General features: G+C 35.8%; 2 protein-coding genes and 1 long non-coding RNA gene across 6 annotated transcripts in view; 1 reads left to right on the forward strand and 2 right to left on the reverse strand.

The window, feature by feature from the left end:
* LOC105482198 (phosphodiesterase 7A) overlaps window positions 1–16,519 on the forward strand; it is a 129,059-nt gene that overhangs the window by 21,466 nt on the left and 91,074 nt on the right. Inside the window, exon 2 of one of the 4 annotated variants that reach the window (XM_071068165.1) lies at window positions 762–885. The exons of the other annotated variants lie outside the window; for them this stretch is intronic. The gene's annotated coding sequence lies outside the window, so the exon portion shown is untranslated. The remainder of the gene's footprint in view (window positions 1–761; window positions 886–16,519) is intronic. 4 annotated transcript variants of the gene reach the window in all.
* LOC139355833 (uncharacterized) lies at window positions 37–9,179 on the reverse strand. Its single transcript, XR_011606974.1, has 3 exons — window positions 8,854–9,179; window positions 5,684–5,824; window positions 37–837 (listed from the first exon to the last, which is right to left on the reverse strand). It is a non-coding gene; the product is annotated as an uncharacterized lncRNA (long non-coding RNA).
* Window positions 10,992–16,519, reverse strand: part of LOC105482197 (mitochondrial fission regulator 1) — a 172,684-nt gene continuing 167,156 nt past the window's right edge. The window contains exon 8 of the mRNA XM_071068167.1: window positions 10,992–11,039. Coding sequence (XP_070924268.1) covers window positions 11,007–11,039 — 33 coding nt within the window. The 3' untranslated portion in view covers window positions 10,992–11,006. The remainder of the gene's footprint in view (window positions 11,040–16,519) is intronic.

The following is a 16,519-nucleotide window of genomic DNA, read 5'->3' on the forward strand; positions in this document are numbered from 1 at the left end:
GTGAAACCCTGTCTCTACAAAAAATACAAAAATTAGCCAGGCTTGGTGTTGGTCGCCTGTAGTCCCAGCTACTTGAGAGGCTGAGGCAGGAGAATCTCTTGAACCTGGGAGGCAGAGGTTGCAGTGAGTCAAGATTGTGCCACTGCACTACAGCCTGGGCAACAGAGCGAGACTCCATCTCAAAAAACAAACAAAAAGAATTTCAACTTTTAAAATTGTCCAAGTAATTTAAACAATATTCCTGAAAGTCTGATAAAGAATAATTAATAATTCTACCACCAAATATTATTTTTATGTATTTCCTATGTTTTATATACATATTTTAAGGTAGTTTTGATCATTTGGTACATTTAATTTTATAGCTTTGGGGGATATAATTCCTTTTTTCTTTTCTGGAATCAGGGTCTCACTCTGTCGTCCAGGCTGGAGTGAAGTGGCATTATCTCGGCTCACAGCAACCTCCACCTCCTGGGCTCAAGCAATCCTCCCACCCCAGCCTCTTGAGTAGCTGGAACTACCAGCATGTGCCACCATGTCCCGCTAATTTTTGTATTTTTAGTAGAGACAGGGTTTCGCCATGTTGGCTAGGCTGGTCTTGAACCCCTGGCCTCAAGTGATCTGCCTGCCTCGGCCTCCCAACGTGTTGGGATTACAGGTGTGAGCCATCACACCTGGCTGTGTAATGCTTTTTAAAATGTGGATTTTTGTGGTTACTTAGTCTCCGTAATAAGATAACATTTTATTTTGCTGTCATGTAATAGGTGGAGATATTCTATTCTGCTCCATGAAGTAATACAGGGATCCACTTGTCGTGGTTGTGCAGTTTCACACTTCAGCCTGTGGGGAGGAGAAAGAGGAAATTCAGTACAGTTTGCCATTGAGGAGGTGAGCAGGAAGTTGTGCTGTTTCTTTCACTCACATTGCATCATTGGTGAGAACGTAGTGACATGGCTATGCCTACCTATTAGGGAGGCTGGGAAATGGAGCCTGTGTGGCTGATTATATGCTCAGGAAGTATATGAGAATAGATGTTTTGGGAGACAACTAGTATTGTGCCACAACTTGAATAAAATTAATCTTACTAACTTTTGTCAATGGGAAGAATTAAGAAGTTTACAATGGAATAATTTTTGTAATTTTAACTTTTAAGGATTATGTAATGTATCAGATGTGTGTACCATGGTTTTATTAATATCTAACTCTGCTAAATACTTACATGCTTTAAATTTCTTGCTGTTAGCAATAACTTTGTAAGGACATGCTAATTACAGTTTTCTCTATATTTTGATGTTATTTCTTTAAGGATGGTTTTTATAGAAGTGGAATGATTGGTCCAAACAATATGAACATTTCAGTAGAATTTTTATTTCTTAAAAAAATTTTTTTTTTTTGAGACAAGGTCTCACTCTCGTCACCCAGGCTGGAGTGCAGTGGTGTGGGCAGGGCTCACTGCAGCCCTGAACTTCCGTACTTAAGTGATCCTTCCTCCTCAGCCTCAGAGCAGCTGGGATCACAGGCATGTGCCACCACACCCAGGTAACTTAAAATATATTTTTTTGTAGAGACAGTGTCTCACTATGTTGCCCAGGCTGGTCTTGAACTCCTGGGCTCCAGTCCTTACCTTGGCCTCCCAAAGTTGCTGGCATAACAGACATGAGCCACTACACCCAACATTACATTACTTTTCTAAAGCAGCCATTTCAGTGCTCTGGAGATTGACTAAAGGCCAATTGTATAAAACTTTGAAAAATGTTACGCTCTTGAATTTGGAGCGAGAACAGTGGGAATCAGTGGCCATTCTAGCTTGAGGCTACTCACATTCCCCCAATTCTGCCCCAGCTTGGTTAACATGGAGGTACTGCCAGTGAGAAGCAGGGCATAAGGACCTCAGTTTGAAGGGGGCTTAGTTCTTTGGAGTGGTAGGTAATGTTGTGAATATGAATTTCCAGAAGTATAAGGGAAGACCAGGGGCTCAGCTCAAATAGCCTGAAGATTCAGTAGTGTTTGGGGCAAGAATATTCCTGGATGAGGCTGTGCATATGCACAACAGAGACCTTAGAAAGCCTAAGGTATTCACATACTTTTGGCTGGTTCCAAAGGTACATGCTTGTACATAGGAGACTTGAAATTTCTCCCTATGGGAAGTTCAACTCAGAGCAAACTTGAAAACAGACTGAACTTTGAATGCACTTCCCTTCCCACACATATGCCCATGAACAGAGATGGAAGCCTTGCTATCTTGAGGTATTTGAACACAATCTCTGTTCAGTGTCACAGCGACTACTAAATTGTGCAAAGGGACAACTCCTAGGGAGGCAGGCTTAAAAAATAAAAAATGAAAGTATATTTAAGAAAAAAACTGAGCAGAGATATCAATGATTGTGTACCATAGAGGAGACAGATTTCACATATTTGTCGTGATCATGATGCTAAACAAAAAAGAAACAAAATGGCAACAGTACCTTTAATGGGGAAAACAGTCAGAATTCTGCGTTGCTACATTATCTAAAATCCCTAGATTTAACAACAAAAAAAATTATAAGACATGTAAAGAAACAGGGTGATGCATACACAAGGAAAAAAAAGTCAGTAGAAATTGTCTCTGTCCCCAAATACTGGATTTAGTAAAGACTTAAACTACTGTAAGTATGTGAAAAGAACAAAAGGAAATTATATTTAAAGTATAACAATGTCAACAAATTGAGATTCTCAACAAGAATATAGAAATTATTTTTTTAATAACAAAAAAACCACTCCTTGATATGAGATATGATGAGAGGGACTTCACCTCTGTAGTGTTCTCCCCTAAAACCTATAACCTGAGTCTAATCATGAGAAAACAACAGATAAAGCCAAACTCAGGGTTATTCCATAAGAGCACCTGACCAGTACTCATCAAACCTGTCAAGGTCATGGAAAACAAGGAAAAATTGAGAAATTATTACAGGTCAGAGGAGATCAAAGAGACATGATGACTAAATGCAATGTGGTATTGTGTATTGAATTCTGGACAAGAAAATAACAATAGAAAAACTGGTGACATTTAAATAAAGTCTATATTTTAGTTTGTTTTGTTGCACCAATGGAAATTTGTTATTTCTGACAAATGTACCATGGTTATGTAAGACACCTCCATTATTATGTGTGTTAATGTAAATGTGTTATATAGAGACATGTTTATTTGTAGATGTATGTCTATATATGTATATGATATGTAAGTATAACACAGTTATGTAAGATATTAATTAGCATTAGGAGAAAATGTTGACATTAGGGAAGCATATATAGGAACACTCTGTACTATCTTTGCAACTTTTCTGTAAATAATTTATTGCAAAGTTAAAAGTTTTAAAAATCAAATGGAAATTCTAGAGTTGAAGAATACAATATCTGAAATTAAAAATTCACTGGAGGGGTTCATAGCAGATTTGAGATGACAAGAAAATGAATCCATGAACTTGGACAACAGACCAGTAGAAATTATTCAATCTTGAAAACAGGAAAAGGACAGAAGAAAATTGAACAGAACCTCAGAAATCTGTAAAAATCATTAAGTGTACAACATATGTGTAATGAGAGTCTTAAAAGGAGAAAGGGTCAGAAAAATGACCTTTTGGACAACTTCACATATTTGATGAAAAACATTAAATTACACATCCAGAAGGTCAGTGAATGTGACTAGGATTAATACAAAGAGACCCATGCCTAGACATAGTCAAACTCCTGAAAGACAAAGAGAATATCTTGAAAGCAGCAAGAGAAAATCAACTCACTACACAGAGGGAAGCATCAGCAATGACTAATGGCTGCTTTCTCATCAGTATTGGTGGAGGCCCAAGGCAGTGGGGTGACATATTAAAAGTGCTGGAAGAAGAAAACTGTCTGTGAAGAAGTCTATATTTAGCAAAACTAACCTTCAAAAATGAAGGTGAAATAAATACATTCCTACACAAAGACGGAATTTGTAGCTATCAGACCTACCTTATAAGAAATACTAAAAGATTAAGTTCTTTAGGTTGATAGGAAATGACACCAGATGGAAACTCAAATCCACAGGAAGAAATGAAGAGCACTGGAAATGTCAATATGTAGGTTAATATAGAAGACTATAAATATATTTTTTCTCATCTCTTTAAAAAGCATTGAATTCTATCTAAAAAGCAAATTTAGTATCTAACATTCACCTTCTGCACGTTCGTCCTAGTTGTAAGCAAATTGCTTTCACCTCTTTGCCTTTTGATTCATAGAATAGACTGTGATAATGATTCTCAAAACTTTTTGTTTCAGGATTCCTTTCCACTTTTATTATTCTCAGAACTTGAAAGAGCTTTTGTTTATGTGGATTTTATATAGTGATATTTATTGTATTAGAAATTAAAACTGAGAAAAGAGCTAAATATTATTCATTTACAAGAAATACCAATTACATGTTAACATAAATAACATGTTTTAAATGAAAATATGTATTTTCCAAAGTGAAGTAGGAGAGTGGCATTGCTTTACATTCTCAAATCTCATTAAGGTCTACCTTAATAGAAGACAGCTGGATTTCACTTTTGACTTTGCATTGAATTTGTTGCTTTGTTGTGTTGCTTGGTTGCTTTGGCTGTGTGTTGCTTTGGCTGAAGTAAGTGAAGAAAATCAGGCCCCACTAAGATGTAGTTGGAGGTATATTTTAGAAGCCTTTTCACATAATGGTGAATATTCTGTGATATGACAGTAAAACTCAAGAAGTGATAGTTTTGTAAAAGTTAGTTACAACATAGGATCTGAAACCATCTCAATGAATATTTTGTACTGTTACATTAAAATCCATTATTCTGTCAAGAGATCTTTTAACAATGTATAATTCTAAGACCCTTTGAAAAGGTATTGGGTCTCCCTGTAGCACACTTTGAGAATCATCTGACTATATTTTGATTTTGACACTTATTGAAATTTTAGTATAAAATGAACACATCTCTCTTTTTTCTTGGGAGAGGTTTTAGAACAGTTAAAGTTGCTTCAGTGAGCACAGATATTTTTTGTGTCATGATTGGGAGTTAGTTTTACTTAACTTTTGCCTATTGCTTAAATCTCAGATTTTATTTCCCAACTTGGTAATCAGAGACCAGATCCTGTCTCTAAAGTGTAAAGAGGTAAACAAAGGTTTTCTGTCTGAAGTAATTAGATTTGAAAAAAACTGCTAGGGTAATTGAGCCTTGCATTGAGCGTTGCATAAGAATGTAATTTAAATGGTTTAACTAATTAGTATTTGAGATTTCTAAATTTAATGGCTCTTACAAGTTGGGGCTTAGTTTAAACTCCTGAAAGCTGGGATCATAGATTATCTATCATTACTATGTATTTAATTTAAAACCTAATTATATCATCAACATACCATTACTGTAAATACATTATAAATATTGTTGTCAGCATCATTGTAAATGTGTATTATTACTTCTTTGTAGCAAATTAAATTTTTTTTTTTTTTGAGATGGAGTCTCTGTCACCCAGGCTGAAGTGCAGTGATGCGATGTCAGCTCATTGCAACCTCTCTGCCTCCTGGTTTCAAGCAGTTCTCCTGCCTCAGCTTCCCGAGTAGCTGGGTTTACAGGTGCCCGCCACCACACCCAGCTAATTTTTGTATTTTAGTAGAAACGGGGTTTCACTGTGTTGGCCAGACTGGTCTTGAACTCCTTACCTCAGGTGATCCATCCTCCTTGGCCTCCCAAAAGTGCTGGGATTACATGTTGGTCAGGCTGGTCTCGATCTCCTGACCTCAGGTGATCTGTCCTTCTTGGCCTCCCAAAAGTGCTGAGATTATAGGCATGAGCGACTGCACCTGGCCAAAATTAAATAATTTAGAAGGATATAAAATACAATTAAAGGAAACCTCTTCTTAGCAGTTCCCCAGAGTTAAGCAATGTTTATAGTTTCCTGAATGCTTTTTCTGAAAATCTGTTCACATATAAAGATAGATATCTTCATACATATATGTATGTATTATATATACACATATGAAAGTCCTTTTTAAGCAAATGGAATCATACTACATATTGTTCTATAAATAAGTGTATCTTGAACATCTTTATATCAGTATAATAGGTCATTTTCATTTAATCACCTGCTTAGCATCTGTGTTACTACATTGGTTATGTAAGCCAAGGTCTTCAGAAAAAAAAATTCAGTAATGAAAACACCACTTTTAAAATTAGTTTCCACTCAAATGTTGCCCTGACCATTTATTAACAATTTTAATGAAAGAGAATAAAATCATTTGCAAACTGAAATTGGTCATCTTGCAAAATATGCAGGTGTCTATGAAGTTCGTGGGTGTGATATTAAAGAACTCAAAGCTATTGACAGTTGAAGTAGAGAAAATTAACAAGGTTGATGATATAATAGATGCTGTGAGGAAGCCTGATTTGACGACCGTAGGAAAATGGATGGAACCCTTCAGAATTTTTGCAAGAATATCTTCTTTGTAATTGTCCCATAAGAGAAAAACATGAAGGATATCCAATAGTGTTATTGTACAATTTTGTCAAAAAGATTACACTAAAAAATAAAGTCAGTGCTTGATTCATTCTTTTAGTCTAAGAATTTTGCAGTTGAAATTATAACTTAAATTTTGTCAAATATAAAATAATTTAAACTTGTGTATTTTTATCTCATTTTTCAAGTCAAAATTTGAAAATCAACTATCATTTTCAATATTTACATTACATTTTGGTTCCTGGTCTAAGAAGATTCACTAAATGGTCTTTTCCCAGTACATACCAATCATCTTTGAAAAACTAGGATTTCATAACTTTCTGTAAATGGACTGTAATTTAATCAGGTCACTACTAATGAAGATGCTTAGGCTGTTAAGTTTTTTGGTTGTTGGGTTTCTTGTGTGTGTGTGTTTTTTTTTAATAGTGTTTCAAACAGTGTTGCAGTAAATATCCTGTGCATACATATTTACATTCCTATGCTAATATATCTGTGACATTCATTTCTAGAAGTGGTAGAACTTGGGTCAGAAGCTGTGTGCATTTATAACTTTGATATCTCTGAAAGGATTATGCTAACTTACATTCTCACTACAAAACTGTATGTTTTGTATTTTTATTTGTATTTTTCACAGCGCCTACCCTGTCCAAATATTTTCCTTTTCTTGAATTAGCACAGTGAGTTCAAATGGTAAGGGATATGGTGTTATCCAAATCTGTTTAGTTCCTGAGCAAGTGTAGGGACAGTCCAGATAATGAAGGTTCATTTGAAAATTTATTCTAATATGTTTGGTTCCTGAGTTGGCTAGTGAGCCTTTCAATAATGCAGGGTATCTGTTGTTTCTTTCTCGTTATCTCCATACCCTTACTGGCAGTGAGGTATTATCAGTCTTTCTAATCCTTGCCAGTGTGATGGTTAAAATAAGAAGCTATCTCATTAGGTTTGTTTTGCTTCTATTAAAAGTGATGCTCTGCATGTTTTTATGTTAATAGCATTTCTATTTTTCAAAAATATATATCTGGTCATTATCTTGTTGCAAGAGTAATATAAGAAAAATGAGATTTTATTACAATATTACCAGTATTTTATCTGATCTCCTATCTCTTTATCTGACTTTTTATGGTAGATTTTTTGTGTGTGGTGGTTTTATTTAATTAAATGTGTCATATTTTTCCCCCTTTTAAGGCTTCTGGTGCTATATCATGCTTAGAATATTATCTTTTCTGCTTTAAGATAATACTTTCATTGTTGTGTCCTTATACAGTTCTTTTACATTATTCTTTATGAATCTGCTTCCACAGTTTGTTTCTCATGTTCTGATCTTTGCTTCATCTGGAATTTATTGTGGTATAAGGAATAAGGCAGTAATTTAGCCTTTCCTCCTCTACTTACTAGCCAGTTTCTCCGAAATCATTTATTAAATACTGCATCTTTTCTCCATTTATTTGAAACACTACCTCTATTACATGTGAAATTCTTGTGCATGTATTTTGTTCTATTCCTGGACTTTCTTTTTTTTTTTTTTCTGTTTTTGAAACAGGATCTCGCTCTGTCACTCAGGCTGGAGTGCAGTGGTGCATTCTTGGCTCACTGCAACCTCCACCTCCTGAGTTCAAACGATCCTCCCACCTCAGACTCCTGAGTAGCTGGGACCACTGGTGCATGCCACTCACCTGGCTAATTTTTTGTATTTTTTGTAGAGATGGGGTTTTGCCATGTTGCCCAGGCTGGTCTCCAACTCCTGGGATCAAGTGATCCACCTGCCTTGGCCTCCCAAAGTGCTGGGATTACAGGTGTGAGCCACCGCACCTGGCCTGGACTTTCTATTCTTTTCCATTGATCTGTCTATTGATGTTCCAGTATCAAACCATTTAAATTAATAGTTTAATAATTTAGTTTTGTATTTGATAGGACTGTTTTTCTTTTTCCCCCTCCCTGATCTTGCATGTATGTTTATTATTCTAGAAGAATCTATCATTTGTCAAAAACTCCCTTCTTCCCTCTAACTACACACCAAATATTTTTACTGGAATTGTTTGAATTTGTAGTTTAGGGTTAATTGGCATTGTTAGACCATGTGAGAATTAAAAGAATTAATCCAAATAAGGTGCTTAGAGCAGTGCCTGGCATAAACAGTCAAAGGAGAATAGCTGCTGTGCTAGATGTTCCTTTTGCTCTTTCGAATATATTCTCTACTCTTCATCTTGCTCTCTGCCAAAAGAGGCTAACCTCTGTGGAATCATCTAGCCTCTCTTGCCATCTGGCTTCTGGTTGGGTTGGCCAATGGGAGGCCTAGCAGGAGATGGGCGGGTGGGAGGAGAGAGAGTTTAGGGTACATTTCCCAGCTTTTCCCCTTGGAGGGCTATGTTTGTTTACCTAAGACCACATTTCTCGTCTTCTCTCCCACAGTGAAAGTCTTCACTAGGGTTCAGTAGTAACAGCTTTCCACTATTGCTAGCCCCTGGGTGCTGCACCCTAGTCAGACCTCAGTTAACAGTCCCTCCGTGAAGTTCTCTTCAGTTACCTCCTTGAGTTTGTCATCAGTTTTCTGCTGGGAACCTGACTGGTAAAGTTGCTCTCATCTTCCTCCTTTTTTTCTGCACTTCCTCCTCCTGTTCATTTTAACTACCAGCACTGAATGTTCCTATTTCAGTCTTCTCTATCCTTCAATAGAGATTACAGTTTTCTTCATAGAGGCCTTTATAATTTTTGTTGTTTTTACCCAGATTTACTTTTATTTGGTTGCAGATATAAATTAAATCTTTTCCCTCATTATGTTTTCTACCTAATTGGTTGTATGTGGGCAAACTTAATTTTTGAATTAATTTTGTAAATCAGTTGTATACTACATTTATTGTTTCTAATAGTTTTTCAGCCCCCTTTCTTGTCTGTTTCATTATCACCTGCAAATAACAGTTTTACCTTTTTCTTTATTAGGAATTATTTATTTGGGAATGATTGTTTCTTAAAATATGTTTGAATATTAGGAGTATTTATATGGGAGTGATTGTTTTATTCACATAATTTTGGGTCATTTATTGAGATACTTTTAAGTTTTTCACCTTTGCTCTAATACAGTAAATTACCTTAGTAGATATTCTAATATTAATTTATCCTTAAAAAATAGGATGATTTTTACTTGGTTAAAATATGTTGTCCTTTTAAAACAAAAAAAAAAAATATTGTTCTATTGATGACTCTACTTGCTAATATTTTATTCAGGGCTTTTACAGCAGTATTTTTTTTATTATACTTTAAGTTCTAGGGTACATGTGCACAACGTGCAGCTTTGTTACATATGTATACGTGTGCCATGTTGGTGTGCTGCACCCATTAACTCATCATTTAGATTAGGTATTTCTTCTCATGCTATCCCTCACCCATCCCCCCACCCCACGACAGGCCCCGGTGTGTGATGTTCCCCACCCTGTGTCCAAGTGTTCTCATTGTTCAGTTCCCACCTATGAGTGAGAACATGAGGTGTTTGGTTTTCTGTCCTTGCAATAGTTTGCTGAGAATGATGATTTCCAGCTTCATCCATGTCCCTACAAAGGACATGAACTCATCCTTTTTTATGGCTGCGTAGTATTCCATGGTGTATATGTTCCACATTTTCTTAATCCAGTCTATCATTGATGGACATTTGGGTTGGTTCCAAGTCTTTGCTATTGTGAATAGTGCCTCAGTAAACATACGTGTGCATATGTCTTTATAGTAGCATGATTTATAATCCTTTGGGTATATACCCAGTAATGGGATCACTTGGTCAAATGGTATTTCTAGTTCTAGATCCTTGAGGAATTGCCACCCTGTCTTCCCCAATGGTTGAACTAGTTTACACTCCCACCAACAGTGTAAAAGTGTTCCTATTTCTCCACATCCTCTCCACCACCTGTTGTTTCCTGACTTTTTAATGATTGCCATTCTAACTGGTGAGAGATGGTATCTCATTGTGGTTTTGATTTGCATTTCTCTGATGACCAGTGGTGATGAGCTTTTTTTCATGTGTCTGTTGGCTGCATAAATGTCTTTTGAAAAGCGTCTGTTCATATCCTTTGCCCACTTTTTCATGGAGTTGTTTGATTTTTTCTTGTAAATTTGTTTAAGTTCTTTGTAGATTTTGGATATTATCCTGTTGTCAGATGGGTAGATTGCAAAAATTTTCTCCCATTCTGTAGATTGCCTGTTCACTCTGATGGTAGTTTCTTTTACAGCCAAATTTCTTACTGAAATCAATCTATAGCTTCCTTGGCTTTTCTAGTGTCATGTTGTGGTAATGCTAGTCTGTTGACATCATCCTTGGATTTTTTGAGGTAAATTTAAAAGAGTAAAGCAGTAAAGAAAATATTTTTAAAATTTTTTTGATACAAAGATCTTCAAAGCACTGAGCAAATTAACCTGTTACCAGAGAAACTGGCATCATAACTTCCTGATTATAAAGCTGTTTTTTTGTATCAAAATGGAACAAAATACGGTTGTTGTAAGACTTACAATGTTTATATAATGAAGCAGTGCTTTTAATCCATCTTTCATTTGATAGTCTTCATATACTTTATTTCATCCTGTCAAGAGGAATGGGTGTTATTAGCCTCCATTTAACACATGAGAAGATTTAGGTTCAGAGAGATTGCTCCTTGCCAGAGGTCACATGGCTAATAAGGTTTAACTCTAGAACCAGAAACCAAATCTAACTCTTGGTCAAGTACTACTTCACTTTACTATATCCTCTTTAGGAGTAGAGGTTATGCAATTTCATGAATCAGATCACATTATTTTCAAAGCAATTATGTGTGAAGAATACAGCACTTTTCTTATAATGCATATGGTAAGTCAATTTATGACTACATTTTCTTGAGGTAGAGAACAAGTTTGTAACTTTGTATTATAAATAGCAACAAAGAATCACCCAGTTAAGAATTAGTGCTACCTTCCTACCTGCAAGGAATTGCATAGGTTCTTCCTAGATAAAATGGAAGGAAAAAAAGTGTCTTTTTGTGCTCATGGACAAAAATTACTGTATTTTACTTTTCTTCCTTTTGAAAATACAAATTGTATTTTTCTTTATTACTCTTAATAAGTTTGCATGTTCATCATTAAAAATCAAGGGAAAGAACATGCCAAAATATAAGAATCATTTGTGATGTTACTACCCAGAGATAACATTGTGAACATATTGGTGTTTAGCTCAGCAGTCCTATTATCTGTTCATTGAAATAGATTCTCCTACTGTGTGTACTGTTTCATAGTCAGTTTCTTTTTAAAAAAAACTTACAATGTCAGTAGTTTTCCATATTCTGAAATATTCTTTTATAGAAATAAATACGGGAGATTTTTTTTCTAATAAGGTCTTATTGGAAACCCAGATATATATGGTATTTTGTTGGTAAAATTCTTATTTTAATAACTTATTTATTATTATTAACTTTTATGGGAATAAAAAGGTAGATCTGATGAAAAGAAAACTTTGAAATAGAGTTGTATCCAGTGGTATGCTGGTAAATGTGTAGCAACTGGACCTCTGAAAGAAAAATGGTGCTTACCAATTTCTGCTCATTTTAACTACCAGCACTGAATGTTCCTATTCCAGTCTTCTCTATACTTCAATAAAGATTAAATAGTGTACATCTTCTTACCGTGGCTGATTTGAAGCTGTCAGTGCAGTATCACTGAATGGGGGAGGGGAAGACATGTATAGAACTGGCTGTCCTGAACCAATATGAGCAGGCTGCAGCATGTCACTCGTTGTATCAGCCAGAATTTCTTTAGTGGCAAGAAACAAAAAACTTGTTCCAAATTATTTTATACAATAAGATTTACCTAGAAGACCCAGGGATTAGTGGCTCCAGATATGGTTAATTCAGCAGCTCAGAATCATCATCACTGACCCATGTTCTGTCTCTTTTGCTATTGTTGTAATACAACATGTCAGTAGAATAAAAGAAAAAAGCCACGTGCTCATCTCAGTAGATGCAGGAAAAGCATTTAACAGAATCCAACATCATTTTATGATAAAACCACCCAGAAAACTAGGAATAGAAGGGAACTTCTTCAGCCTGATAAAGGCTACATCTACAAGAAACCCACAGCTAATGTTGTGCTTAATGGTAAAGACTGGATGCTTTCCCTGTAGGACCAGGAACAAGATCAGGATGTCTGCTGGTGTTACTTATATTCAGCATTGAACTAAAGGTTTTAGCCAAGTCATTTAGGCAAGAAAAAGAAATAAAAAACATCCAGATTGGAAAGGAAAAAGTAAAACTATCTCTAGTCACAGATGATATGATTATCTATATAGAAGATACTGAGGAATCTACTAAAGAAATTTTAGCACTAATAAATGAGTTTAGCAGAGTTGCAGGATGCAAGATCAACATACAGAAATCACTTGTATTTCTGTACCCTTGAAGTGAATAACCTGAAAATGAAATGGAAACAACTCAAGTTTTAATAGCATGAAAAAGCATAAAATACTTAGGAATAAATTTAACAAAGGGAGTGCAAAGTGTATTGTCTGAAAAACTACAAAACAATGTTGAAAGAAATTGAAGATCTAAATAAATGGAAGAATATCCCATGTTCATGCACTGGAAAACTTAATATTGTTAAAATGGCAGTACTCCCCAAATTGATCTACAGATTCAATATAGTCCCTTTCAGAATCCCAGCTGATTACTATAGAAATTGACAAAGTGATTTGAAAAAGTATATGGAATTGCAAGGGACCCAAAATAGCACAAACAATCTTGAAACAAAGAAAAAAAGTAGGACTCACACTTCCTGATTTCAGAACTTAGTACAGTGCAATGGTAATCAAGACAGTGGGGTGCTGGCATAAGCTTAGACACATAGATCAATGGAACAGAATTGAGAGTAGAAGAATAAACGAATGTGTCTGTGGTCAGCTGATTTTTGACAAGGGTACCAAGGCCATCCAATGGGGGAAAGAATATCCTTTTCAACAAATTGTGCTAAAATAACTGGACAGCCACATGGAAAAGGAATGAATTTCTGACATGTGCTCCAACCTGGATGAAGGCCAGTGCAGAACCCAAACTTTGTGAATCAGTAACATGTGTGAAACATTCACATACATGCACAGAGCTGCCAAGGGACAGCCTAATTTAAGATTCATATAAACACATTTATCTGGCAACGTAAGTTAATATTTTGGTAGGAGTCCCACCAAGTTAAAATTCTAAAGTGTTTGAATATGTGCATTTTTAAAGAAATTTGCATGCCATCAAATTCACCCTTTTAAGTGTACGATTAAGTAGTTTTTAGTTTATTCACAAAGTTGTGTAACCTTTACTACTCTAATTCCAGAACTTTTTTATCACCTCAAAAATAAACTCTATACCCATTGGCACTCCCCACTCCCTTCTCCCTCAGCCCGTAGCAACTGATAATCTGCTTTCTGTCTTTATGAATTTACAAAGTGAATATGTACATTGTTTTTTTTACTACAAATGTAAAATAGTTAAAAGCGTCCAAGAATTACATTATTATCAGTTGGAAGATAGTTTGAAAATTTATGTTTTGCAGCATTTACTTTAAATGATTGTAAATATTTCATGTTTCTACTTTTATAATCAGGCAACCAGTCATTCCTTATTTTTGGATATTTAGAGTGTTTACAGTTTTTCAGTATTCTAAACAATGCTGTAATGAAAATCTTTGTTGCTAAATCTTCGTGCTCATCCATCATTGTTTTCTTAAAGATTCCTAGAAGTAGTGTAACTAGTTACAGTGCTAGGTGCAGCTTTAAGTCTTTGATAAACATGGCCAAATTACCTTCCAGAAGTTTGCACCAGTGTTTGCTCAAACAGTGATGTAAGAATCATATAAGTTTTAAAATATAATAATACAGTAAGTGACTGTTCTGTGGTGGGCAGGTCTGTGCAAACCTATGCCCAAAGTTTGAGAGAGCTGAGAAAGTGGCTAACATATCCAGTTTCTCAGAAAGAAGCATTTGATAGGGACTTTCCAACAGAAGCCATGCCTGTGTCTTAGGCAGCAGCAAGACACGAGGGTGAATCCGCAGCACCATTATCCCCTCAAACCAGGGCTTATACACCATAGGGAAGGGGTGTACGTGATTCAGAAGGAATGTGTAGGACAACTGAAAAACGATAACGTGAAGGTTGTTTTGACCTAAGAGCAAGATTGACGGTAAGTCCGTGCTGTTACACAAGAAACAATAGATAAACTGGAATCTTAGAGGCCTTCCCAGAACAGGTTCATCAGAAGTCAACATGGTAGATTAGCATCCAAGATGGAATTGCCTTAACCTCTACAGCACCATATTTCATTTACTTTATATAGGGTAGTCTCTGCTGCTCAATTACATGTTTACTTGACTACTTTTGAAAATTGTGTTCTGCCCAACACTTTAGAAACTTTTCAGTGAACATGAGTCATAATTTTAAAATCAAACGTACGTGAAACATTACTTCAAATAAGCAAAGCTACCGTGGTACCAGTTTGTATCCAGGTTCTAAATAAGGGGCTCTTTAAATATATGTTAGTCATCAGCCGTGAACTGCTTGTACTATACCCAAGTGATTCTTAACTGTTCATACAGTGAATTAAAACTTTCAGCTTTGGCCGGGCACAGTGTTATACCTGTAATCCTAACACTTTGGGAGGCTGAGGCAGGAGGATTGCTTGAGTCCAGGAGTTCCAGACCAGCCTGGGCAACATAGGGAGATTCCATCTCTACAAAAAAAATTTTCAAAAATTAGCTGGGCATGATGGTACACAGCTGTGACCTCAGCTTCTCGAGAGGCTGAGAGACTGGAGGATTTGGGAATTGACAGGAGCTTCATGAATCCATGTGTATTTCAAAAAGTAAACTTAAAAACTCTCATATATATATATATATATAAAAAAGCATATTTCAAATATAAATACTGCTGTGATAAGTTAAATCCATTTAAACATAAATTCACAATAATGTTATGTTATTTTGTACTTTTCTCAGTCAGTGGATACTAGAAGAAAAAGGCCTGTCTTGTGGGTGTGTACAAACTATTTTGCCATTAAAGGGGGTTTGTCATTCTTCAAAAGGTTAAACACCACCGATGCAGGCCATGTCTTCTCTCCTAAAAGTAAATTTGTGATTTAGACTCTCAAACACTTGGGAAAATTTCTGACTGGTTTAACATTGTTAAATGTACACCTGATTATTGATGCAGATGACTGAAAATTGACTATTACGTTGAGTACCATGAGTGCTGGCTAGCCAAAACTTGAAAAGGGGAGCACTATGGTCAAACTTTCACTTGATAATGAATCTTCAGTTTGTTTCCTTTTAAAGTACCATGTCTGTCTCTTGCTGTAACTTAAGAGAAGCTGGCCATTTAAATGGGAGCAATGGGAACAAGGTTGAGTAATGTCTGCTCTGTAGAGAGGCAGAACTCATTTTAAAGATTGAATCAAGTCATCGATATGCCTGAATATATTATCAGAGCACTGTGTGTTAGGCTATTCTTGCTTTGCTACAAATAAATACCTGAGACTGAGTAATTTATAAAGAAAAGAGGTGTACTTGGCTCACGGTTCTGCAAGCTTTATAGGGAGCATGGTGCTGGCATCTGTTTGGCTTCTGGTGAAGCGTCAGGGAGCTTTCAATCATGGCAGAAGGCAAAGCGGGAACAGGCATATTATGTGGCAAAAGTAGGAGCAAGTGAGAGTGTGGGGAGGAGGAGGTGCCACACACTTTTTAAACGATTTTAAGGTTTGCAAATTTTAGTTGATGACTTTATTTGGACTTGCAAGAGAATTGGATAAAAACACCTTATTTTCCTGGATTATCTTTATGAATACCATCAGTATCTGTTTTAATCCTTATAACAACTGTGTGCAAGTACCTTCCCATTATCATGTTGGAGAAAACTGAGGTTTAGAATATAACTTGTATGAAGACTCTGAAGTTAGGAAGAGTCAACACTGGATTTGAATCAGTGATCAGATGAACAAAAGCTAGTGCTCCCCTGGTCCAATTTTAAGAGCATATTTGTTTGCATGAATTTCAGACTAGAGA

The sequence above is a fragment of the Macaca nemestrina genome, chromosome 8 (genome assembly GCF_043159975.1).
Source record: "Macaca nemestrina isolate mMacNem1 chromosome 8, mMacNem.hap1, whole genome shotgun sequence".
NCBI classification, from domain to species: domain Eukaryota; kingdom Metazoa; phylum Chordata; class Mammalia; order Primates; family Cercopithecidae; genus Macaca; species Macaca nemestrina.